The 27,083-nt window shown below is 43.6% G+C and overlaps 1 protein-coding gene across 9 annotated transcripts in view; it reads left to right on the top strand.

The window, feature by feature from the left end:
- Window positions 1-27,083, top strand: part of R3HDM1 (R3H domain containing 1) — a 459,574-nt gene that overhangs the window by 187,999 nt on the left and 244,492 nt on the right. For 4 of the 9 annotated variants that reach the window (XM_086957295.1, XM_086957292.1, XM_086957294.1 and 1 more), the window contains 4 exons: window positions 12,102-12,124; window positions 12,207-12,257; window positions 12,363-12,589; window positions 22,048-22,302. In XM_086957295.1, the coding sequence (XP_086813421.1) occupies window positions 12,102-12,124; window positions 12,207-12,257; window positions 12,363-12,589; window positions 22,048-22,302 (556 nt within the window). The remainder of the gene's footprint in view (window positions 1-12,101; window positions 12,125-12,206; window positions 12,258-12,362; window positions 12,590-22,047; window positions 22,303-27,083) is intronic. The other 5 variants (XM_086957297.1, XM_086957296.1, XM_086957299.1 and 2 more) reach the window with 3 other exon arrangements.

Genomic DNA, 27,083 nt, shown 5'->3' with positions numbered 1-27,083 from the left:
CGAGGGACAACCTGATCAGTCCTGACACATGGTTTGTGAGGGGCAGAGTAATATGTGTACCCAGGAGTGTTTGAATGTATGTAGCGCCAAGCATCTTCAATGTTATGAATATGGCAGATATCTAAAATGGAAGCCCTGGTTATACACATCCGTTGAAAACTCCCGTGCCTGGTGGTATCTTGTTCGTAATCCATAATGCAATTAAAATCGCCCATTATAATGAGCTCCCCCTCCCAATTCAAAAGTTCTATGTTCAGATTGTCAAAAACCTTAGGTTCGTCTTTATTTGAACCATAAACCACACATAACATATTTCTGATTTTCAATACTTAACTGGGCAATAGCCCATCTGCCATCCTTATCGCAAGGAGTTTTCATAGTTTCCGCCCTAAGTTGTTAGTCTTTAAGGATGGCGACACCTCTAATAGAAGCCCCAAAAGCAGAGCAAATTATAGTATCATATCCCATTTGACCTACCAGTTTTTTATCCTTATGAGCGATATGCGTTTCAGATAATAGAACGAAATGCGGGTTATGCAATCTCAACTCTTCCGACACTAAGCGTCTCTTGCTTTTACTGTTTAACCCCGCAACATTCCAAGCTAAGCATCTTAATTTATACATTCAGAAAAAGGAAACAGAGAAGGTATAATTAACCAAGTGGAATATTCCTGTTCCTGAGCAACAAAAAGCTGTATATCTTCGTTCGAACTTTTATTTCCCTTTATCGCATGTCTCCCCATCAGATTGAAAAGACATTTTTTTATATTTTTATCCCCCAAACCCCCTGCGGAGAACTGAACCCCCCCCCCCCGCCCCCCCTCCACCCCCCTGTCTCCCACCCACCAAGGAGAGAGACTACCCTTCAGCCTCTGCTGCCGCTGTAGGGGCAGTGCCTGAAGTGGCACGCGTGGTGCAAGCCCCAACCCCCTTTGACAAAATATTCTAGATGCTACTTAAGAAGGAGAGAGAGAAAAAAAAAGAAGAGGAAAAAAAAGAGGAAGAATCCTAATCCCCCAAACATTATGTCTTAATCTCCCTTATCTGCAATGTCAGCATAGTAATTCAGCCTCTTTAATTAATGTAGCTAACGCCAAGCTCAGGTTAGATTAGATAATGCCAGCTCAGCTTCTTTTATATCAGTGAAAAAATAAGTGTGGCCATCTTTAATAACCTTAAGGCGGGCAGGTTCCTGAAGGTAAACTTGCCCTCCAATAGATTTAAATGGGTGAATTAATTTGCGCAGTTGCCATCGTCTATCCATGGTGGCTTGACTAAGGTCCGAACGAGCAAAAAGGGAGAAGTTCTCTATGGCTACAGGCGAATTAGGGCGTGCTTTTTGCCAAACAGCCTGTCTTAATAAAAAATTACCGAAACAGATAAGGAAAGGACGAGGGAATTTGCTCTCTGTTTCTTTGGACTAAAGGTAGGCGGTGTGCCTGCTGAATTTGGGAATCCCAATCCCAGTCTGCTAAATCTGGGAAGGCTTTTTGTAATAAGTTAAGAAGAAAAGCCCTCGGTCGGACCTTTGGGACCCCTCCGGTACTCTAAAAAGTCTCAAGTTCGATCTTCTCTGCCGGTTTTCCAAATCTTCAACTTTTAGTTGCAGCGAGATCATCTGAGTGGCAAGTTGGCTCGTTACGGTATTGATGCGGGTTGCCACCTCCTCTACATTCACCACCCGCTGTTGTAGGTCTTCGATATCCTGCGAGACCCCTCCAAATTTTGAGGTTAATTCATGTAAGGAGGACTGTAGTTTATTGTGATCTTCCTGAAGCTGAAGATAATGTTCTTTGCCTCTAAATGTTGGGTGGTTAAAGTTTGTAGTATAATGTCCAGGGGAGAGGTGTACCTCTCCTGTACATGTTCATGTTCCTGAACGATATTTGCTACTTTAGCAGAAGTCACAGAGGTCGCAGATGGTAATGGAACGGGTGCAGTAGAAGCATTTGAGTTAGTGTGATTAGCGGTTATCCTATAGAAGTTTGATGCACTTTCAAGTGTACTTTCAAGTGTAGCTGTCGTCCCAGTAGAGATAATCAGCGCCGAATCGTTAAGTGTTAAACTTGGTGACCTCTCGGGCTCCAAAGCAGACACAGCTTCCTGGTCGAGCGAAGCAGTTGGTATATCAGTACCAGCTTTAGAGATATCAAGCGAATTCTCAGAGGGAACAGGGCAGCCTAAAGTAGGTTCGGAATCCGTGAGGCTGGTGCCTGACAACCTTAAGGTCATACTTTTCACAAGACCTTTTGCCTCAATCTATTTTCTGAAAGGTCTTTTGTCAATAAAGACATTCCTGGCTGTCGCAGTGTTGCTTGTGATCAACCAGTTGGGAGCAATACCTACTTTCCCCCCTTTTTTGCCCTTAGTTTTTTTTTGCCATTGCGTCTTCTATCTGCCAAAAGTTTCGCTGTGCTATCAGCAGAATCAACGTCTCTTCCTCCACCTCCTGTTCGTACTCTTCACAAGAGCCAAAATCAGCGCTCTCCTCCACACCCATGGCAATATTGTAGCACAGACCAGACCCATCAACCACCTCTAGCGTAGATGGTCCAGTTTCGTCTGCGAGAAGAATAGTGTCCCGTCCCAAGCCAATAGCAAGTGGCAGCTCCAAAGAACCCAAGGCCGAGTTTTCCATCCTCTCAGCATCAGATGCCACATCAAATGTCCCATCATTTGTGTTTGAAGTTATGTTTGTTTATATTACCCTCCAGAACCTTTCTGCCCACAACCAGTGCATCTGTAGATTCTACGGTGAACAAACTCTTTTCTGTTGACGGCATAATCGGGCCTGCAACATTGTTAACAATCTGAGATTCTGCCATAGCTTCAGTAACTTCTGTAATAGCTGTGATAGCGGTTACTTTTGTAGCCATAGGCGTTATGTCTAGCATTGTGTCTGAAGCCGCCAATTCTAACGGGGTGATTAAGCTGCCCGTGTCACCCCTTTTTACAAGTCCAGAAGTAAGTCCTGAGCCCCCAGTTTAGCGGCATTCTTTGCGGCGCTTCCCGTAACGCCCCCCTCCCCCCCCAGGAACCCCACCCCCCCCCCACGAGGAACTCCCCGTAGCAGTCGGCATGGGTGGACAGAGCAAGGGCTTACCCGCGGGCATCCGATCAGACCCCTTGTTGACTGTAGCCACGGAAGTCTCTGCTGTTTCTGCTGCCGCGTTGCTCACTCCGGTCTCCACCCCCAAGAAAGCCACAGAAGCAGTAGAAGAACCTGCTGAGGTTGCGGTCCTGTCGGTGTAGCAGAAGCCACAGCTGCCACTGCCGTTACAGCTGCAGCCCCGGGGGGGGGTGGCAACAGCAGTCCCAGAGACATTTTTTGTATTGCGGGTGGATCGTGGAGGATTCTTCGGCGACATTCTCCAGTCTCCCAGCGCACTGCAATGGGCTGCAGGCAAGACCAGCCAAACCCCGAGCCAGTGAGCAATCCGCGAATCGATTGCCGGATGACCCGTGAGTGGCCCAGCAACAGCCAGAGCATCGGGCGGAGGGGAAAAAACGCCGCTATTCTGGTAAGTTTCTTGGCGCTCAGATATCTTTGTCAGCCCTTTTTTCTGTAGGTTTGATCACATATGCAGTCTCTCCGAACTTGAGCGTCTGTAACTCGATTAAATTCATTTGTTCTCGTCAGAGATGGGGAGCGTCCAGGTTAGCTACCACTCGGCGGCGTTCTCACTCTGCCATCTTGGACCCCTTAAATTAATATTTACCTAATGTAATGACTGTTTATTATAAATTGAATTTCTCTAATATTGAAGTGGTTTTCACTATAGCAAAACACACAAGATGGGAATGTTGCACAATGGCAAAACATTCACCCTCAGTCACAGATCTGGGTTTAATCCATCAGTATTTTGCTCACCAAGCCACCCCAGTTCAGACATTACCATATGCAAATCTGTTTTGACCCTGTGCCTCATGAAAACAGTCCAGACCGAACTGCCAAGCCATGTCTCCTAGGACCGATTTCTGGCAATCAGCCTTCATCAGCCAGGATAGCTTGACTCCAGTGGCTTAGTGAGCACGGGACCCACGTCTGGGCAAACCCTTCCCACATAGGGTGAACAGCAAAACACACAAGATGATGGACGGATTGTTGCACAATGGCAATTAATATTTTCCTAATGAAATGACTGTTTATTATAAATTGAACTTCTCTAATATTGATGTGGTTTTCACTATGACGCTAACAGAAAAAATACCACTTAAGCATTGGAAATAATGGATAAAAATGTCTTAATAGACATTGTAGATAGCCTGTAGCTGTTAGAAGATACACATGATATATAGCAAGCTTTGCAGGTCTGGCGGAAAGTGCAGGTACTTAGTTATTCTTACTATTTACTTAAAATATACTTGGAGTGGGCTGGTTTTGGCTCTGCCCATTAGAGTATTGTATTACCTCATGCTGTTGTCTGTTTGCTGCATCATTAGACCTCCTATCGAGCGCTTGCATTGGAAAGTATGATTTGCTATTCTACACAAGAAAGTAGAATGAATCTTCATGTTAAATTATTTATCTCACGAATGCTTTCTAGACCGAAAGCAATCTTTTTTTTATTCTTCACTTCAGTAGGCTTTTTGAAAGCATTTACGTCAACACCCAAAATGCAAGTCGGACCCAATTGCCTTTGCTTGTTAATTTCGGCTTCTTTAAAGCCTTTCCACACTCTTACTATATTAGCTCCATCTATAACAGTGCAGTGCCATCATATTAAACCTACTTTTCAAGCTCTACAATGTACTGCTGTTGGGTTTTGTGTCAAGACAAGACCCTATACTTCACTTTCAAAACTTTGTATTACACTGGTTCACCTCCTTATACAACAGATGTCTGGTATGTCCCAGCCTGGCATCTAAAGATCAACATAAACTATTTGTGTGTCTATGCATAGATACTAAAAGTAACATTTCTGAAGCCGAAACTATACTGTCTGTGTGTAGACCGGGAGTGCCGTGCCAGATCTTCTCAAAGACTTTCGAACTGCTGCTTCTTTCATCAGAAACTGAAAACTCATCTTTGCAATCACACTGCTTTTCTCCCTTCCCTCTGCAATTTTTGTCCCATCCCCTGCTCTTCAACCCTCCATATTGCCTTTTACTCTCTGGTGGTTCATTCTTCACGAACACCCCGCTAAGATTCAATGAGTGAGACTGCAATCTAGTTTGGCATTTACTTATTGTTTTTATCAGAGATTTGGTTATCAAATGGCTTTTTTTAGTTTCATTTTTTTTTAACATCATTTTTATTGCATCACCAATATAATTGTACAGACAAGATAATCAAAATTACAGTTTCTCTGTGTACAAGGATTATTACTGTCCATTGCGTTCTTGTTCGGGGGGTCCGCCCCTTTCTCAGGTACGGGTAGCCTCTGTCCATGAGTATTTCTCGTACCATTTTACACTGTCTGACATTAGTTGTACTAAAGTATCGCTGGTTTGCTTTTGTGATTTTCACCCCTCCCCCGCCCCATAATTTTCGTTCCCCAACAGCCCGCCAATTCCCGCTTCCTTCCCCCCCCCCGTGGTAGCGTTGTGCTGATTCATCGTTGTAAAAACGTCTGTTGTGATGTAGGAAGTACATACATTCGCTAAGGTGTGCCCCCCGGTATGGTGACAGGGTCTGCTACATCCAGCTCCTCCTCGCCCTCCTGCTCCTCATCATCTATGTCACGGAGCGCCTGCACCATCATTTCCCACGCAGTTGCCCTCTCCAAAGCCTTCTCGTCATTTGTCCTCCAGGCCATCTGGTACCTCAGGGTGCTCTCACATGCCGCCCACCTCAGGCATTCCCCATACCACCTTTTATATGCGGGCCCCACTCTCGATTTCCAATTCCTCGTTATCTCCCGCTTAGCTAGAATGAGCCCCAAGTCTATAAATTTGCTGGTAGTCTTGTTTCTAGGCGTGTGCGGGAACCAATGGAGGATGCCCACCGCTTTCGTGTACTGGATGTCCCTGTCTGTTGCACTGTTGAGGGCCCGCCCAACTTCCTGCCAGTAGTCTCCCAGAGATGGGCAATCCCATAACATGTGACCCAAGTCCGCCCCAACCGTATTGCATCTGGGGCAAGCAGCGTTTTCTATCCCAAAATATTGTTGTATTTTCCCCGGTGTGAGGTATGCCCTGTGAACGATGTAGAAGTGGATTAACTGAAACCTGGCATTTCTCGAGCTCTTCCGTGCCCGCCTCAGTAGTTGGCCCCAGGTCGTGTCGGGGATCTCTAATTGAAGGTCCAGCTCCCACTTGGCCTTCAGAGCTGTCAGTGGCTGTGAGGCCTCCCTCTGTATCCTGGAGTACAGGCAGGTGACAGCCTTAAAAGTCCCCGCGGCCATCATCGTGTATTGACATGCCATGGAGGTGCCCGGCTCCTGCAACCCTTCCCCCCCAATGAGCCTGCATAGCGCCCGTGACCGCTGCGTGCAACAAGTAGTCGCCCCTCGGCAGGTCGAACCGCTCCTGCAATTCCTGAAACGGCAGCAGTACCCCACCCTCATACAGATCGCCCAACATTTGTATCCCCGCTTCCTCCCAACCCAGCAATCGCGACCAGTCCCCTCCATGTGGGAGGGCCGTAACCATCCCCAACGGGATTTCAGGGGCATACATAAGGCGGACTCCCGCCCGCTTACGGGCTCGGTCCCAGCAGAGTCGGAACGTCTGCTCCTCGACCGTCAGATCTCCTACCCGAAGTTTCTGGTGTAATGTGATGTACGCCAGCACATGTCGCGGGGTGCCTTCTATTCTCGCGTCCTCAGGGCCTCTATACACTCTCGCGACCTCCTGAGTGAAAATCTGCAGCTGCGCGGCCAGATAATATCCCTCAAAATCTGGCACAGCCAATCCTCCTTCATCCTTAGGGCGTTGCAGAGTATCGAGCGCTATGCGCCTCCTTCCCGTGCCCCATAAGAACGCTATGACCAGAGATCTCAGGCGCTTAAAAATAGAACTCGGGACCCACACCGGGAGCGTCCTAAAATAATACAAGAGCCTGGGCAGGGCCACCATTTTGAGCAGGGAGATCCTACCAGCCAGGGATAGCGGCAGGGTAGACCAGAAGTCCATGTTCCCCCGTAAGGCATTAATGCAACGGGTGATGTTACCTTCCAGCAGATCAGCCGGGGTATGATAGACATAGACTCCCAAATAATGCAGACAGCGCGGTTCCCACCGGAGTTCCTGCGCGGTGAGTGGACACGGTTCTCCTGACCTCAGGGGGAATAAGCAGGACTTAGGCCAGTTGACCCTCAGGCCCGATAGCCGGCCAAACCGCCCTAGTAACCGCCGTGCCCCCTCTAGCTCGGGGCCCGCGTTAGCCAGAAACATCAGCAGGTCATCTGCGTATAAAGAAATGAAATGTGGCCTGCCCCTAAATGATAAACCGGCGTAGTGGCGACCCAGCCTGGCCTCTACAGCGAAGGGTTCCATCGCCAGGGCAAAAAGGAGCGGAGATAGGGAACACCCCTGTCTGGTGCCACGCCTAACCGGGTATTGCCTCGAGATCAGAGCACCCACTCGGACTCTCGCTACCGCATCAGTGTACAGGACCTTGGTCCAGTTTATGTATCCGTCCCCCAGCCTGAAGCGTCGCATCACCTCATACAAGTACCCCCATTCAAGGCTGTCGAAGGCCTTCTCTATGTCAATAGAAAGGACAAATGGAGAGACGGCGCCCGGCCAGTCCGCCCCCATCAGTCTCGTAAGTCTGCGAATATTGTGGGTAGTGTTGCGCGTCGGGATAAAACCGCATTGGTCCTTATGAACAAGGCCAGTCATATGCACCAGCAGTCTGTTGGCAAGAATCTTACTCAGGATCTTGTAGTCCGTCGTCAACATGGACAACGGACGGTACGAGGATAAAGCCGCTCCCTCTCTGCCCGGTTTTAAAAGCGGGATCATGAGGGCTTCACACATGGAGCCCGGGAGCCGACCCCTCGCTTGCGCTTCATTGTAGACCTCTCGCAGCCGGGGAGCAAGGTACTCCAGATATTTACTATAAAACTCTATCGGGAGTCCGTCGAGTCCCGGGGTCTTATTTCTAGCCATTTGTTTTACTGCACATCCTATCTCTCCGAGCGTTATGGGCCGACCCAGCTCCTCTGCCTCCGAATCTTCCAACCTCGGCAGTTGTAAGCCGTCCAAGAACTCTCCTAGCTCATCTGTCCCCCCTGTTTCACCACTTTCATAGAGACCCTCATAATAAGTCCGAAACTTATTCAGGATCCCGGGTTGGGTATGGCAGGGCTCCTCCCCTGTCTCTTGGATCATCATGATCGGCATACCCCTCCTGACTGGGTTAGCGAGCCACGCCAACATAGACCCCGCCTTATCGCCTTCCGCGTGCGCCCTCGTCATGTACGCCTTATGATCAAAGCAGCGCAGCCGTTCCAGTTCTACAGCCAGCCCCTCCCTGGCCCCACTAAGCCCCTCCTGCAACTCAGGGTGATTCGGGCGACTCTTCTCCAGTTCTCTTAACCGCGTTTCGGCCTTATCTAAATCATCTAACAAAGTCTTGCGAGCCCCAGCCGTGTGTCCTATACAGTGCCCCCGCACCACCACCTTAAACGCGTCCCACTCTACCGCCCTCGTGGAGGCCGTGCCGTTGTTCTCATCAAAGTAGCTCTCAATACGGTCTCCCAGGGCCTCCCTGAACAACAAGTCATCCAGGGTGTCGGGTTGCAGGCGCCATGTTGGTACGCAGTTAGCAGTCACCATCCAGTTCAGGGATAGCAACAAAGGGTTGTGGTCTGATATCGTCCGAGCCAAGTATTCCGCCCCTCCCACCGCAGAAAGCACGCATGATGAACACAGAAACGCGTCCAGCCTAACGTGTAGATCATGCAGGTGCGAGTGAAAGGAGTAGTCCCTAGTAGTGGGGTGTAACGCCCTCCATGCATCCGTGAGGGCCCAGCTCTCCTGCCACTCCAGCCTGCGCTTGGCTACTCTATGCACTGGGGACGCATGCAGTGGGGGATGGGACCTATCCAATACCACATCCTCAACCGAGTTGAAATCCCCCCCCAGGAGTACCGGCCCCGCCAAATAACCCGCCAGTTTACCCGAGAGTGTTGACAAAAATGCGGGCAGATCCACATTGGGAGCGTACACACTGCAGAGAGATACCACCCTGCCTTTCAGCCTCCCCTCCACTGCCACATACCTGCCCTCAGGGTCCACCAATGTTTTTGTAACCTGGAAGGGAACCCCCGCCCGTATCCAAATCAGTGCCCCCCTCGCAAAAGCTGAGAACGTCGTATTAAACAGCTGCCCCCTCCAACGCCTCTGCAGTGCAATCCCTTCTTGTTTATTGAGATGTGTTTCTTGCAGGAACGCTATGTGAATCCCCCTGCGCTTGAGGTATGCCTGAACTTTATGCCTGCGTGCCATAGACTGCATACCCCGCACATTCCAGGACACACATTTCAACGCCCCGGTACTAGCCATTCCCCTTCACACAACCAGACCGAACAATACAGATCATTGACCTCGCTCTCTCCGCGACCACGGACCAACCCACCCTCCCTCTCCAAACAGGAAGCCAAACCCCCCCAACAACAACTACCCCCCGAGCAACCCCAACTGCTCTCGACTCCCACCCCCCCAGGACAGGCCCCCCCGCAACTGGAAGTACCCCCATCCAAACCAACACTCCCAACCACCCCTCAAAGAAAGGCAGCAATGGTCGCAGTCTCCACTGCGATGACCGTAAGGGCCAGTAGGGCGTGGTACGATGCGAAAGGTTCGTGAAAGCAAATCAACCCCGCACACTCCGCCCCACAATCCCCACATCATAGCGCCCCGAAACCTCAAGTAGCAGTGCTCCACTGCCACGGGCCCAGCGCCCCGGTGTCCAACCAGCGAGTCCACTCCACTAGTCCAGATTAACACGCCTCAAGTATCTCTTCCGAAGTCTGCGGCGTCACGATAGGGCCCCGGGCTCCACCAAATTCCGAGAGTCCCGTCTCCGAGCCCGTGCCCGGGTCCTCCGAGTCCGTGCCCTCCCCGGACTGACTTCTGGTAGACTTGGATAAGTCCGCCACTGCTTGTAGGGCCGCTTGCCTCTCCGCCTCCGTCTGTGACACCGAAGGTTTGCCGGTCCTCCTGCGGTTCTTCCTGATCCGTTGAGATTTCCTGATCGGTTGTGTCACCTTAGCCTCCTCCTCCCTGGCCTTGGCACCATCCGTTCCCGCTTTATAAGTGTCCCACCTGGCCCAAGCGTCCGCCGAGGACGTGAAGAAGAGTGTCTGTTCATCTACCACCACTCTCAGCTTCGCTGGGAATAACCGGGAGTACTTGATGCCTTCATCCCGGAGCTCCCGCTTAAGGGACAGGAAGTTCGCCCTGAGCCTCTGCGTCTCAAACGTATAGTCCGGGAACATTGTGACCCTGTTGTTGTCCACCTGAAAGGGTCCCGCTTCTCTCGCCCTTTGCAAAAGCCAGTCTCTGTCCCGGTAATGGAGCAACTTGAACACCACTGGGCGAGGCGGGAGGCCCGGGGCCGGCGGGCGCGCCGGAACCCTATGCGCTCGCTCAAGGGAGAAGAAGGGGGACAGTCCCTCCGGTGCCACCTCCGTTCGCAACCAATTATCGAGATAGCCCACCATATCGTCACCTTCAATTTTTTCCGGCAGGCCTACGAGGCGCACGTTGTTGCGCCTATTCCGGTTTTCCGCGTCCTCAGCCCTCCGCTCCAGCACCTTCAAACGATCCATCACCTCCGTCATCTGCGCCTTCACCGCTGCATGGCTCGGGGCCAATTCCTGAACCGTGATCTCCACGGATTTCACTCTGTCCTTGAGCTTATCGTGGTCAGCTTTGAGGAGGCCCAAGCCCGTCGCCACCTGGGCTATGTCCTGCTGCAAGGCGTCTTTTGTGGTGGCGATGGCCTCCAGGATCCGGTCCTGCATCCGTTGTAGCGCCGACTGGTCACGATCCGCTCCCTCCGCAGCTTCTGTATCGGTCGCACCATCTCCCTTCCCTTTCGGCTTCCCCATCTGGGCCGGTACGAGCGGTGGCCTCCAAAGCCGTCGCCGGGCTTTGCCCTCAGGAAGGTCCTCTCGCAGCAGCAGCGGAAAAGGCCTGCCGCGTTTCGCGCCTGGGGCACCGCTCTAGTCTCCGGATCCAAGGCTGCTTCTAGGGAGCAGGGTTTCGATCGCCCGCTAGTCCAGCTGGCGCCAGTCGTGCTCAGAGGCCCGGGGCCATCGTCACTGGGTCGTTGCCATGTTGTCGCCGCCGCCACCAAGGGTTCGGATCCCAACCACCGCCGGTGGCGCTCTAGAGGTCCACTCTTACACCCCGAGTGAGGCGCGATGCAGCCGCTAACACCTCCTATCTGTGGAAGTAGCAGTCCTTAATGTGTCTCCGGGCCAGCGACTCCGTCGTCCCTGTGCCTCATGCCACTGCCGCCATTTTAGGTCGATGACTTCACGCCTGAGTTCAGTTTTCAGAGTCAAATATCGGGCTTGGAATGGCCCCGAGTCGTCCGCCGTCGGCGCCGGACCTTCCGTGGCACCGTCCAGTGTCGGATTATATCGATTTCGTCGGGGTTCGATCAGATATTCAGGATATTTTCCGGGATCGGGCGCGGAGCTCCGAGCTCACGCTGCCTACCTCCTCGGCATCCAAGCCACGCCCCCCTGGCTTTTTTTAGTTTCATGATCTAAGCTCTCTTGTGGGTGTCTTCTATCCCTGACTGGAGTAATTTGAAACAGTAATAGAATAGATGCAGAATTATGGTTTTGGAATTGTCTTGGATAGTATATGTATGCCCCTGGTCGAGGTAAACAGTGATGAATATGAAATAGAATGTGCATGGTGTTCGTGCACTTTCATTTTGAGCTAACACACAGGCTTCCTTTATATGTATATGGCTATGTTTCCAAGGAAATAGTTGTAATGGTTTAATCCATTGATATATTCTTGTTTTGCTTGCCTACCTGCTATCATGATATCCGTTGGCTTCAGATGATTTTGAAGCCTGTGCAGTTTTTTTGTGCAATGTATGTGCTTTAGTATTATCTGGTGTTTTTGTATAGTAGTTTCAAAGGTAATTAATCTTTTCAATCCTTTTTTCTTAATTATCTTTTCAGGAAACCTACCTTATAGAAAAGAGGTAAGCTACAACTTGCATTAATATGTTTGGTTAACTTTTTTGACGTACTAATAATTTGATGTTTCGTTAAAACTGCCAACAGAGTTCTCGATGAGGAGACTAATAGTACACAGCAAAGACGGCAGATATTTAGGTACCTTTTTATATGTTTTCTTTCTGTATATCTTCGATAAATGTTTTGCTATTTGTTCTTCTTCATATTGATGATGTACCTAAAGCTTTGAAATGTCACTGACAGGATTAACAAAGACACATCAGGAAGATCAGGCAACAGTCATCATAGCAGTACTGAGAACGACTTGAAGTACTCCGAACCTCGTCCATGGAGCAGTACAGATTCAGATAGCTCCCTCCGCAATCTGAAGCCGGCTGTAACCAAAGCAAGCAGCTTCAGCGGGATTTCGGTTTTGACCAGAGGGGACAGTTCTGGAAGCAGCAAAAGCACTGGAAGACTATCTAAAACGGGTACACTACATTTGAACAAAGTCCTATTTGTGGAATGGCAGATTGTTGAAGATTAGGCAGTATGCAAACTTGCATGATTCTCTCCTTTTGTTATGCTAGAGTCGCGACATTCCAAACGTTAGAATAAATTCCAAATTAAATCCTCTAAATATTCAAGTAAAAAAAATACTTAATTGTTATTCCTTCATAGTCATGCAAAGGCCATTTATATACCACAGTTGATTTCTTTTTCGTGTCTGAATTAGTATAAAGGTCAGTAAAACGAGACAAATAATTGACAAAAGATGATCATAATGCTATATAGCATGCATAATTTAATCCTCCAACCACTCCTTTGCTATATTCTGATGCTTGGTGACACAGTCAATTAGTGTGCTCTATAACGACTTAAAAGAGGAACCTATCCGATAATAAATACATCTATACCTTTAGCTATCTCTCTCTCTCTCTCTCTCTCTCTCTATATATATATATATATATATATATATATATATATATATATATATATATATATATATATATATATATGTAACATTTCCTATTTAAAATCAAACCTTGTCAAAGGAAGTGTTGGGGGTGGTAGGTGGGTTTCTTATAAACAGTGCACCCAGTGGCTTTAGTATTTTCGGAGTAGCTGGTTTTTCTTTCGAACCATGGGAATTTATTGCTAATTGTGACATGAATTTACAGTGGGAGGTTCTGGTGTTATGTTTGTTGAGTTTTTTAGGTGGGAGCCTGGATGCTCTAAGGCATCACCTGGAAGAGCTGCTATAGCAGTAGCAGTGGTACTCGGTGTGAAGTACAGAGTAGGCATTGCTTACTGAAGCCTGCCACCTGCTGAACTGACCAATAGAGAAAGTTCTGTTGTGTTTGTATTTCTAGAGTATTGTGTCTATTGAAAATGAATTTGCACCACTGCGTTATTTCGATGAAGAAATTACAATTTCCCTTCTTGCGGTAATTGTACCCCTCTGTAGTAGTTTTAATTATCTGACGTTTTAGGGAAATGAAATATACTAGAAAATTATGTATAAATTGTAAAGATAAGCTTACTCTGCATTTGAAGATTAATCGTTATTGTTGTTGGTTAATTAACTTCAGTATTTTTACCATGTCTCTTTTCCCCACCCTTAAGTTTAGCGTACTCGTACGTATTTTCATTATAAACCTCAAGGACGTGTTTGCGTGCAGCTTTCAGGTGTCCCTGCCACTAGAGACATTTTGCCTCATTCATTTAATGTATTCATTTGAAAAAATATATCAGTTGCTATCAGCTGTTGCCCATGCAGCCCACTCTTTCCAGATCCCGGTTGAGGGATGTCAAGGTTGAAATAGAAGGGGATGCTATGGATATGTAAACTTCATCAAGAAACTTTACTTTTAGCACATGCACATTCCAATTTTCATTTATTAATCTACGCTGCGTTGAGCTTATTTATTGACAATCAGACATCTCTAAAATGTGGTAACCTGCAGAGAGACATATAAAACAACCAGTTATATGGACCTTAATGGTACATATGGAAGATAAAATAATTAAAAATAATTTGGATAAAGACCGGCGAAAGTAATCACAAACTTGGGTGGTTTTTGACAAATAAAGGAACCCTGAATGCACCAGTAGTTTAATCTGCAACAGTGTTTCACTGTGCAAGCTACTTAACTTGCCGACTAGGACGGAATCATTTCACCGTTGTTATTTTCAGTTTGAAGATATGTTCCATCTGTCCTTGTAAACTTCTTCTAATCCTTGAATTTAACCTAGTGGCTACAGCCTAATCATATTACTCCCCCACACTTTAAATATCTTTTGTAATAGTCGAATGTATCCAATTCTCAAACTGTATGCTGTGCCCTCATTTACTGTTACATTGTTACTAATATTTTCTTTAAAGTGCTTTTTAGGACCAAGCCTGCAAATTAATCTGGCTAAATCTCCTGATTTAAGGCTACCCTCCTCCAGGTAATCTTGCTAAGTCAGATATGCTTGTTACCCCAGAAAGCATAAAACATATCTCCTTTAGAAATCAGAAATAATAAAAATCTATTTTGGATGAAATGATGCAGGGGTGGGCACACGGTTGTTTCTTATTTTAAATCTTCACACCAATTGCATAAAATACTGCTGGACAGATTGACACCAAATTTGGCATGCTAATAGAGCAAATTTGCTGAACATTTGTTCAGTAGGGGTTGTGGAGTTTTAAAAAGAAAATGTATGTGTTTTTGGACTGGAAGCCTCCTATGTCTTGGAAAGTACTCTGACTCTACTTTTTTATTGAATGAATATGGAAACCCAGTGGCTTTTCACAGTGGAATGTTTTGCATCACCATTTTGTGGCATTGATTCATATCCACAAACCTTTACAAACTATGTAGACATTAATGCTGGAAATGATGTTGCTGATGCCGTTGAGTACAGAGCTTTGGTGCACCACTCTCAGGGTGGACTTGGTTGATTTCCAGACAGGTGGAAAATACTTTTTTCCAAAAGAAATAATGTCTGTTAATCTGCAGGATCTGTCAACTAAACAGTCTTTGACCTGGAGTTTATCCTGTTCTGTACACTTGTATCATTGCATACTGCACACAGGGCCAAGGCCAGTCTCCAGTAGCCGTATAATGAATCACAGCTATCCATGCTTGATCCTAGAAAGTTAAATGTTGATTGGTCAAAGGACAGATAAAGTTAAAAGGCAGGCGGGTCTAAAGTAGTATTTTCTATCAAAATGCTCACAATGACATTCTTTGTAGATAAGAAAAAAGACAAGAAAAACAAAACCCAAGAAAAAAGACAAGAAAAACAAAACCCAAGAACCAAGACAAGGTGGTGCTGGCCAAATGAAGTGGACCTCATGCCATTACCAAGGCCACACTTGGTGCCTTGTTCTTGACTGCAAGTGATGTTTTTTTGCTTTATGTAAATTTTCTGTAGGTTGCGTCTGCAGATCATTCTCATCAAGGTGCAGGAGCTCTGAAATGGACGAAGGGAACTTGCATTTTGCATGGCTGAAGGCCATTCCGAAGTCTGTTGGGCTCTGGCACCAATAATACTATCCATAAACCACCAGACTTCAAACATTACAGGCCATGCTGTGAACGCATGGCTCAGACACCAGGTAGACCAACTTAATAGGAAGACTTGGTGCTTGATGTGGCTAGGGGTCATGCCATGCACCCAAAGCATGTAGCACATTGCCATGCTGTTAATTGTGGTGTCATGCCACCATTATCACCAGTTCGTTTTGCAACGTCTTTCATGGGGAAGTGGGATTCATAAAACACCTAGATTTCACATGCATCTGCAATGAACTGTTCATTCTTTTCACAGGCTAAAGATATAATAACGTTTTTCTCCTAACAGTTGATTATATAATATCCAGTTCCACAATTATGCAGGTCAAATTACCAGAAACCATTTATTTTGCACATAAAATGGCAGAAAGAGCCTGCAAACTAGTTTACTAGGCCGAGTGTACGCAGACAGTAAGATACAGTAAGAAAACGAGACTATCAACAATTACTACCACATTAGTGATGATGACAAGTCTGTGCTCTTAAAAATTAGTTTATGGATTATTGTTATATTTGGAGGCAATTTAAGAAGAAGTGAAAAGAGTACATTTATAATATGAAATAGCCCCCTTAGGTGTGCCTAGAATCAAATTTAAAGACTAGGTGGTCACATCTACTGAACTCAACTTTATAAAAGCATGCTAGGTCCGCCGTCCTCTCACCAGACCTTGGACCTGGCACATCAAGTAAAGAGGGCTGGACTTCCTGTGATGTTCACAGATGTCTGCAGGTTATTGGAGAATTCACAGACCAATATGTGTTATTAATTGGCTGACATACTTGAAAATCCCCCTTTTTACAGGAACCTGACTAAAGATCCCTCATTTCCACGTCAAGAGGCAAGAGAACTAGTTTGGACAGACATCACTTGAAAAATGGCAGAGTAGAACCAGCAGATTTTGGGACAAACATACTTCTGTTTCCCCCCAGGGGGAGAGAGTAGGCAAGAGGTGGTGTGCGCAAGTGAAATAATGGAGCAGGAAATAAGCTCAAGGGATTCAGTTTCCTGGGAATTCTTATGTCACCCCTAGAGCATAACAAAACTGTGTCCCTGCATTGTTACGGGCAAGCTCTGCTTTGAGAAGCTAAGCCAGGGACACACAGGTCTGTACTGGTTCGCCACACCAGCCACACGTAGGCACTTAAAGACTCGGAATGAGAACAAGTACACACTAACAAGTATGAGAGCAACCAGGCACAGTTCCGGTGCCAAGTGGTGGCATTCTGAATGTTGTTCAGGAGTTTATTTATTTATTTATTTATTTATTGAAGTTTTGTATAGCGCTAGCTGGACCCGAGGGTATCAGAGCGCTTCACAGCAAATAGAGAGATGCAACCATGGCAATAAGCATAGAAAACAAGAATCGGAAACGAAAGGAGGGAAATATAGCCTGTACACCAACAGAACAACAACAATAATAACGCAGTAAGAGACGGAGTTCGGGGCCGAATCAGTTAGTTCTGGGTTCCGCAAAGGCTATCAGATTTCTGCTGTTGGGAGATGGGCTTCTCGCTAAGCACCGGAGCGTTCAAGGAAGAGGGCTTTGAGTAGCGTTTTGAATTGTGGGAAGGAGGCGGTCGTTCTGATATGTGGGGGGATGGAGTTCCAAATCCTGGGAGCGTTCCCCGCAAAGGATTTGTTTGAGGTCTTGCGTTTCTGTGATTTCAGCGGGATGAGCAGGAGTGTGTTGGAGCTTGGGGTTCTTTGTGATATATTGCATAGAATGCATGGTGCAAATCTGGGGCAGAAAACAAAATACAAATCTAATGGAAAACTGCAAGAGTGGCGGTTTGCCAAACAGTTTGGGTGGGAGAAAATAAAGAAATTAAAAAACAAAAGACCAAAAACAAAAGAGAACCTACAGATCATCAACCCCCCACCTCCCAAAGCAAGGTTGCTGTGAGAAATGGCAACTAAAAAACATTTAAGGTCTGTGGCTAACCCCCTTTCGTCTATGTGCGGCTTAGGGTGGAAACCTGGTGAGGTTGGGCACAGGCCTTGGCCACAGTTCAGTCACCCTGTGTCCAAGGCCATGCACGGTGGTAGTTGGATACCAGCAGTGCGTTGGGTCCTACACCCAACCCCCACTGTTAACGGTTTGGGTGCTGGGCTTGGCCGTGGCTAATAAATTAAGTAGAACTTAAGAAAAAAAGACGATGAAAAATACCACTGTTAAAAAAGTGAGTTATGTTTCTAGCTTAAACATATAAAACCACTGCAATTATTCGCCTTTCAGCCTTGCCACTGTCTTTGGATTGAATGCTGAAAAATCCGGACTGGATGTAACTTGATAAGTGCCTGCCGCATTTGATGCAGATTCATCAAACAATGCAAAAATTATGAGCAGCTGGAAATGTTATTACCTCTCACCTTTAGATTTGATAGACCAATAGAAGATAAATCTTTAATAGATTCTGCCATATTTTGTGCAGATTCATCAGTCATACAGTACCAATTTTATTTGCATATAAGCACTTTCTCCCTTCCTTTTTTTATTTTCTTTTGTTTATTTTACTCTGCTCTCTCGCCCGATGGGTCTGCACAAACCTAAAAGTAACAAAAAGAAGGCTAATTGTAGTAAGTATTTTCCAAATTTGATGCAAACTCATTGAGTGCCACAGTTATTAGTGACTCTAAAATAATATTTATCCTACTCTCCATTTGATCGCCTCAAAACCTAAAATACTTGCGCTGGGTGCAATTTGCTAAGTGCTAGCCACATTTACTGCAGATTCATTAAACAGTACCTAAGTTATAAGTAAATTCATTTTTATTACCTTCCCCTTCACATCGTCCCTGTTGATAGATTGGCTGAAACCTTAGTAGTAATAGAAAACGAATCCTTCCAAGCTTCTGACAATTTTTGTGCAGTCTCATCAGACAGGTGCCCAATTTGTAAGCAAATGAAAATTATTTTTCCACAGCCCCTCTTTTTAAATGACTCACTTGATGGATCTGCACAAAGGTGAAAATACCAGTAGTCTAAACACGTGTCAGTCACATTTCATGCAAATTCATAAGTTATAAGCCAATAAACAAATGTCTTTTCAGCTGATGTTAGCCCTTTCAAGCCCACCCAGCGCCTTTTTTAAATGCTAATATCTCAAACTACTTAATTAATTTACAACAAAACCAACAAAGGCACGCTTTCGGAGTCAAGTTGTGCTTTCATGCTAAATTTTGTGTAAATCTGTTCAGGGGTTTTGGCTGTGGGTGTGAACAAAATTTCCCAATCGCACTAAATTGGGAAGAAAAAAAATGTTTTTATCTCCTTAACTTTTTTCCCCATATAAGGAAAAGCAAGAAATTTGTCCTGACTGACCTTAATTGACTATTTTATGAGGATGAATAGAATTGTGTAGCCATTTGATGAGAGCCAAAGTAGGAGCAAATAAAAAAAATGCATTTTTAATGGGAAGTGCAGCTGCTAAATCCTAACTATACAGTGACATCTCCCACTGTGTAAAATCTGAATAGACTGAAAAACGACAAACCTAGTGTTGAAATGCAGTTACTATGTCATTGAACATGTCATCTGTGATTTTTTTTTTTTTTTTTTTTTTAAGTGCGGTCGTGAGCCGTGCATGACTGAGGCACGAGTTACGGTTCATTTCCTTTCAGTATATTTAGGTTTTGTTTTGTAATCATCACTGCTCATGAACTGTTGCGTTGTAAGTGAATTTTGGAGGTTTCTGTAATCGTATATTAATGTTTATCATACCTGCACTTTAACTTTGTTTTCTGTGAATATACACCCCATAACAAATACATATGTGCTACATAGATTAAGTAGCTCATAACTTATGTATGCCTAGCCCACCTGCTCGCAGGTAGCATAGCATACAAATATGTACATAGACCTCGGAGAAACAACAGTCCATTGTTTCTAAAAGACCATTCTGAGATAGGGATATGATTGCAGACACTGACCCTACATATGTGAGATGAAAAGTAGGATAAAGTATATATACCGATTATTTCAAATTTTACATAATGGGTTTAGTAAATTGGGGAGGAATTGGAAAATTGCTTTCACATTAGAAATTAACACAAACAAAATCAAGATTTTAACATTTTGAAATGTTCTGCAATAATTATAGGTGTTGATTGGTTATCGTTGGGAATGATAAATGTTCCCTCTGGGTATATATGCATGTCTAGATTAGATGGCAATGGATTCTATTTTAATTGACACAGTTATAATTTATTCACGTGAGTACAGTCAACCCCTTACAGTGATTTATGAACTTTTTCAGGATTCTAACCATTCAGGATTTTTCAGGACCAATAAACCACAGATACACAACCCAGTTGCGCACAGTCTTGCCAAAACTAAATCTGCTTATCTTTTTTAGTACTTTCTGTGCAGATTCTTTGAATGTCGTCAGTTATTGAAACTAAGACATTCCTTTTCATTTGAAGCTGTGACATAACCACAATTACAAACTATTACCGTTGTTTAACATGTGTGTATTTGTGTGTGCACACACACTGTTATTGTATTGAGGGACTCACCATTGGAACTCAGCAAACCAATCTATAAAACAAGATACCAGTCCCTTTGTATCCATAGTACTCCTACTAGTTAAACTTTACATTGAAACGAAAGATACGTAAGGTTACCAAATTATTATCCTCATAGTGGAATTACAGTGGTGCAGTTTGTTTGGTAACAGCCATGTTTTTGTAAAATGTTGCTTCTTTGTGAAGGTGTAAGTTTTGTTTGATTGGTAACAGTTGTCTTAATTAGAAATCTATATCTGGGCAGTCCTGAATTGTATGTTTGATGCTTCAAGAGGAAAGTTCCCTTCCAAACACAAGTGTGTAGGGTATCTGTGAAACATTTTTTGATAGCTTCCTCTTTAAACATGAGTATTATTGTGCTTATCGTGCCAAGCACATTGGTATTGAACAACTTAATCCTAATATAGCAGTGTATAAAAGGCCTTTGCAAAATATTTTTGTATTTGTAGAAAATGTAATATGCACATTACCAATAGTCTCTGAACGTAACCACACTTTTTGATGAGCCCATCTTACTGTACATTGATCCACAGTAACGCCTATGCACATCACACTTGTCAATGTTGGTATGTGTTCAATTTGTTTGGGTCATCCCTTTAGACTCTTTGATCCCTGGCTCTTCAGGTTACAGTCTCCTTGGGTAATCCTCAATGCATGAGATTGTAGATGTGAATTTGTACTGTGAAGGATCACAAGGATTGAGGAGTGTTGAATCACCTTCTCTCTTTTGTGATGTAAAGTGAAGCATATTTTGCAACTTGTAGTGGAAATTAACCTGTTTTTCATTATTTTGTACACGTCCTTGTTATATTTCTGCTTGGAATACTAGTGGTGCCTGCTCATGCTTACGTTTTGTTTTAAATCATCTACCATGTAATAGCCTCATATAGACCTCAGCAGTACTTGTATCTGATGTAGAACATTTAGACTGTTCATTTTGGATGTACATTTTTTTATGTCTCATTGTTTAGTACAGCTGGAAAAAGAAAGCATTTTAATGTGATTTGGGAGTTTTCCAGTGAATGTTTTCATCCAAAATCATTATTTGCAAAACTTTGGGAGATTTGTGAAAGGAGTTACGTTTGATTACAAATGCACAGATAAAGCCCTATCACCCTAGTTCTGTGTTTCAGTTGGTCATAGGTTCAGAACCTGTGTTGCTTCCATAGAGAAACATACCATTTCTATGCATTCAGTGTCAGTGCCACCGTTATGAGGTGCGTCATTGTAACATCTTTTGTCTCTATGCCTCTCTGAATTTATACCCATTTCTCAAAAATGCGGGCTAGTGCTTATGAATACTTAATTTACCCCCTGTATAGCATTGTCTCAATAGTATTCTTTTCCTTAATTTAGCTTGGAATATTTAATTGCGTTCTACTCGGTCATTCTGGAATATGTATCACTAAGAGAAAGTTCTTCGAGTAAATTTGAATGCTTCAGACCCTTTTTAGCTCCTCACATAATTTTGAGTTCTCCATTTTTGTGAAACTTTGAGCTTGTTGTTGAGCTTGTTGTGCGTGATCATTTCATTCTTATGTGATATACATAGTTGGGTTAGACCTTTGATTTGTCTGCTTGTGGCGTAAGGCTCCTTGTTTTTTGTAAATGCACATTAAGGTACTTGTGCTTGGATGCTTCTTCGTGTTCTACGGTTTTACAGGTGGAAAGTGGCTTCACGTTGTTTGCATGCAGTGTTTGCATTGCTGAGATATGTCCTTTCGTTTTTCGTTGTCTATTCTTTACAGTTAAAGGAATTTGAGCATCTGCATGTTACAATTACGTTCTTTGTATTCTACTGAAATAAGAATGATATTTTTATCTGTAGGTAAATGCTTTCTCATTACTCCTTTCCTAGGTTCAGAGTCTTCTAGTAGTGTAGGGTCGTCCACTGGTTCTCTCTCCCACACCCAGCTGCCTCTTCCAGTATCAGCTCTAAGCCAGCCTTCTCATGGCACATCTGCCGTCTACCCACCTGTCAGCACTAGTAACTCTCTTTCCTTTGATGGTGGTCTGAGCGGGCAAGTGGCACCTACTAGCACTAGCTTCTTTTTGCTTCCGTTGGAAGCCACAGGCATACCACCTGGCAGTATTCTGATCAACCCACAAACAGGTTGGTATCTGAGGCTGGATGTTGTGTTACCCATGTAGAATTTCATAAATTGATGTATAAATATCTGCATGAACAAATGTGCTTTGTATTCTTTAAATGCTTTTATTTTTAATTCTGCTCTTTAAAAGAAAAAAAGCCTCTTAATTGATTAATGTACTAGTTTTTCATCCTAAATCAAATTATATTTTATTCAGTTGCAAATTTGTTGGTCAGTAACGATGTTTTCTGCCTGCAGTTCAAGATAGTCTTTTTTGGTAAACATGCACAATAGTGGTGAAATGTTTCTCTTTTATCCTACTTAATTGCAAATTATGTTCTCAGCGTTATTATATTTGCCGGTCTTCTTGCTTGCCTAAGGGTTGGCATTCTAATTTCTTTGTAACTACTGTGGTATTCGGTCAAACATTCACATGTGAAAATGAATGCTGCTATTACATCTTCACTACAGAACATTAACCCTAAGTGTTATCGGGGTCAATGAGGCAGGTAGTTTTCTGAATTCAGTATCTAAAAGTCCAAAGCCACACCTCACTGCCTGTCAACATATAACCAGCCACAAATAACACTGTTAACATTTTATTTTAGGTCCACCTGCTCTGCTAAAATGTCCTGTTCTTACAATTGAGAACAATGATGCACTTTTCTATAGTTTCTCTTTCTCTTAGTCCTCACTTTACCACAAAACGGGTACATTCAACTGCAAACTGTAAGTCCATCGCTGAAAAAAATAATCATGTTTATGAGCCTACATTAAAATGCAGATTTGACCACTGTATTCTTTAGAGAATTCCTGATACAATGGTATTAGGTGCTAAATGTGTAGAACATGGACCTGTCATCGTTGATATTTGTATTTGTCTTGCATATATGTTTTCCTTAAAGCCTCATACCATCAAACTGAAGCCTGCTTTGCAGGAAATGAAAGAACCCTCAATTGATTTAATTACATATGGCGTACTGTTTTTATAAGGTTCCAAAATGCTGTTTTTAACCACCCATACAGAAGTACCTATTGCCAGTAAAAATGTGAATTTAATTCCACTTTATGGTCATACTTTTCAGTGTAAAGTTATAATATGAACTGATTTCATTTTTGTGTCACAAACTACAAGGTTACCAAAGCGTATATTTCAGTTGCACGCTTTACTTCTCATCATGTCCATTCATTTCTTTGAATGAGCTTTTGTGAGTCACATGAAGTCTGTTTAGACTTCATTTGTTATTTGGTATAAACAACCCCCATGTAAACATGCAAAATGTGAACAAAATACGGTGAAGATTATTAGTATCCACCCAGAAATATGCCTGCTTCAGACTTGTGGGAATTTTCAGTATTTGGTCCATGTTTTGATGTGTGTGTGTGCATTTGTTTCTGACAATGTTTCTTTCAGAATGTTCTGTATTCCTTTTAAGTGTTTTTTCTATATAGGATAGAGCTATTTGTGTTGAACGTTGGACATTTATATCTTTCTATTAAATATAAATGTGCATAATGTTAACTAATGTTAATAATGTAATTAGGCTAACAGTTTATTGTGCTACTTACTCTGGCCATGCAACACTTATCCCACTATGAAACTACACATTTTCTGGCTGTATGGATTACGGGCTCTAGTAAGAAACTTTTTCATCCATATTTAATAATAAACCTACTCATCTATGGTATTTCGCTCACATGATGTATGACCACAAATATTTCCTGGAGCTGATGCCTATATGTGAATATTAAAAATGTATTATAAGGAGTTGATGCCAGCTGAGCTCTGAGATTACCACCTTTCTCTAACTCTAGCGTACATTGGAAGGGCCACATGGGGAAGTTTGAAGAGGGCGTTTGAGCATGTTAGCTCAAGGCAGAGATGGGAACTCCCACGTTTGTTCTTTCTGTAGTTGACTACTGTGTCCTTTTCTGAGACTCAAACATAGACGATCACCCCGGCATTCCTGGGGTCCCAATTTCTATGACTTGGGATGGGGTGTTGCATGAGAAGAAACCAGAGTGTTGGATCCATAGAGTTTTAAAGGCATAACGTCTGAAGCTACTGTGTCTTAAGCTGCCCAAGGAAAAGAGTTAACCCAAGAAAGGAGGTATTACCTTCAAGAAATCACCTCAGTAGAAGATTGTGCACAAAAATATAGGCCCTTTTTCTGGAAGCCCTGAAAGACTTGAAATTCACAACACCTAAGCGAAAACACTGTAGAATCTCCCCTGAAAACATTTTCCATAAGGACTATTTGGATTGGTGACAAGAAAGGGGAATTCAAGGAATCCGCACTTAAGGCAGTGGCCATACAAAAAGAAAGACCGGGCATTGAGTGTCCACATTGTACAGATCAATTAATGAGGAAACTAGAGAGATTTGAAAATAAGTGGGCAGGTTTCAACAAGCTGGCAGTAGTACTGTAGTAAAGGAATTAGCATAGTGTCTATCCAGCAATTTCAGAATAATGCCATTTTAATTTAATTTTTGAAACTGTGTTAATTTTTAAATTGTATTGTCTTTCTACCAGAGATGCTAATGATGCCTGCACTGCATATAGTCAATGCAGTCTTGAATAATTTAAGAGCCGGAAAATGCTCTGCATGTGTGTGTGTTAGTAAAGGTTTGTGGACCTTCTCTGCCAGTCTTGCAATACGTCTGAGTTGTTAACTATGCGTATGGAACCTTTCATTGATAGCCCATTAGATTGTTGGTGAAATTTGAAGAGAAGCAGGACCTCTTTATACAGAAAGAATCCTACCAAGAACTAATGTAATGTAGGTCCTAGAGACCTGAAAGAAGTCTCCAGGACTTACTATCCCAGGTGATAAATACTCCATATCCCTGTAGGTGAACTCCACATCCTCCGGGAGGAAGATATATGGTATTGTATTGTATTGTAATTGCATTTATATAGCGCTTACTACCCCTGACGATGCGTCAAAGTGATTTTTCGGAGAGTAGCGCGCTTCTCCGGGACCCATAGAGGATTAGTGTTGAATTAGTATAGTGAAACATGCAAGTACATTTTAAGTGGTGGATAAGTTAGTCAGTTATTTGGATTTGGAATGATAGCAGAAGGATAGAGGAGGACAAAGGTTTGTATTTATATAGCGTTTGTTGACGCACACTATTCAAGAAGCCTATAAAGGATTAGTGGTGAATTAATATGGTGAAATATGAAGTAATTTCAGTGATGGATATTTGGAGTGAGAAGGATAGCGGAAGGATAAAAGGGGAAGAAAGATTTGCATTCATATAGCACGTTTTACCCCCGATGGGTGTAGAAGCGCTTTTCTGGCGAGTAGCACGCCACTGAGGAACCCATAAAGGATTAGTGTTGAAAATTAGTATAGTATAATATGAAGTAATTTGAGAAGTGGATATGTTATTCAGTTATTTGGGTAGAGAAGGGTAGGTAGCGGGATAGAAGAGGGAAAGAGCTTTGTATTTTTATAGCACTTGCTACCCCTGATGGGGTTTTGAAGCGCAAGTAGCACGATACTCTGGAACCCATCCCGATTAGTGTTGAATTAGTATGGTGAAACAGGAGTAATTTTAGTGGTGGATATGTTAGCCAGTTATTTAGATTGAAAAGGTTTGGGGAGGGGTAGAAAGGAAAAAGGTTTGCATTTATATAGCCTGATGGGGTGTTGAGACTCTTAATTGGCGAGTAGCACACTACTCTGGAATCCAATAAAGGATTAGTGGTCAATTAGTATCGTTGAATATGGAATTTGAGAAGTGAACATATTAGTCTGTAAATTTTGATTGAAAAGGATTGTGGAGGGATAAGAGTGAAGGTTTTTTTTTTAGGTCTTGACTGTAGGAGGAGGCTTTTGGATGAGTAAAATTGAGTTTTAGAGGGGACGAGTCGGAGGGAAGAGTTTAGAAAGGTTTGTTTTAGGGGATCGGTATAGTAAAAACATGATACAAGGAGGGGTAGAGTAGGAGAGAGTCTAGAAAGGGTTATTTTGGCAATCATAGTAGTGGTATAGGGTTTGGGATAAATGAGAGAGTGGATGTAAAGAATACATTGCTAGATGTATATGATAGATAGGGTAGTGCATTGGAAGGAGTAGTAGAAAGAAGTTTGAGATGAGTCAGAAGGTTGGGCTAGAAGATATATTGAGCGAAGTATAGGCTGAGAAATAGGGTAGTGCATTGGAAATGCTAAATTAGAAGAAAGTGATAAATATATAGATCCATAAGTACATTAAAAGTATATAGATACATAAAGGAGGTAAGTATGTGTATTTAAAGATATTGATAGAGGTACAGTATGAGAAATAGGGTAGTGCTTTAGATATGCTTTTTCAGGAGAAAAGTAACAGACACACAGATCCAAGTACATGGAAGGTACATAGATGCACAATGGAAGTGTGTACATGTAGACCAAGGAGGATTTTTATTTATTTATTATTTTTTCTCTCAACAACATAATTATTTTACATGGTTATACAAAGTAATACACAAAGATAGGTACATATCTATAGTGAAAACAAAAGCTTATATACAGAGGGATATGCTGTAAATTTCTGTGTGCGTATGGTGCTTATGTGGGGAAGAGCCAAATCTTGAGTAGTTTGCTGAAGATAAGGTGGTTGTCGGTGGACCTTATGTTGGGGGTAAAGAGTTCCATAGTTTGGCTGCTTGAACATAGAAGAATGTGCCACCCATTTTTTTTTTCTTGTATGGTGGGATTTTAAGGCGAAATGCTCCTTTAGAGCGGAGGTTCGTTTGTTGAATGTGTTTGGTGATTTTCTTCCTGATTAAGAGTGGTCCCATTCCATGTATTGC

Source organism: Lissotriton vulgaris, chromosome 2_1 (genome assembly GCF_964263255.1).
Source record: "Lissotriton vulgaris chromosome 2_1, aLisVul1.2, whole genome shotgun sequence".
NCBI classification, from domain to species: Eukaryota; Metazoa; Chordata; class Amphibia; order Caudata; family Salamandridae; genus Lissotriton; species Lissotriton vulgaris.
Note: the sequence above shows the minus strand (reverse complement) of the source record. Positions and strands in the feature narration are given on the sequence as shown.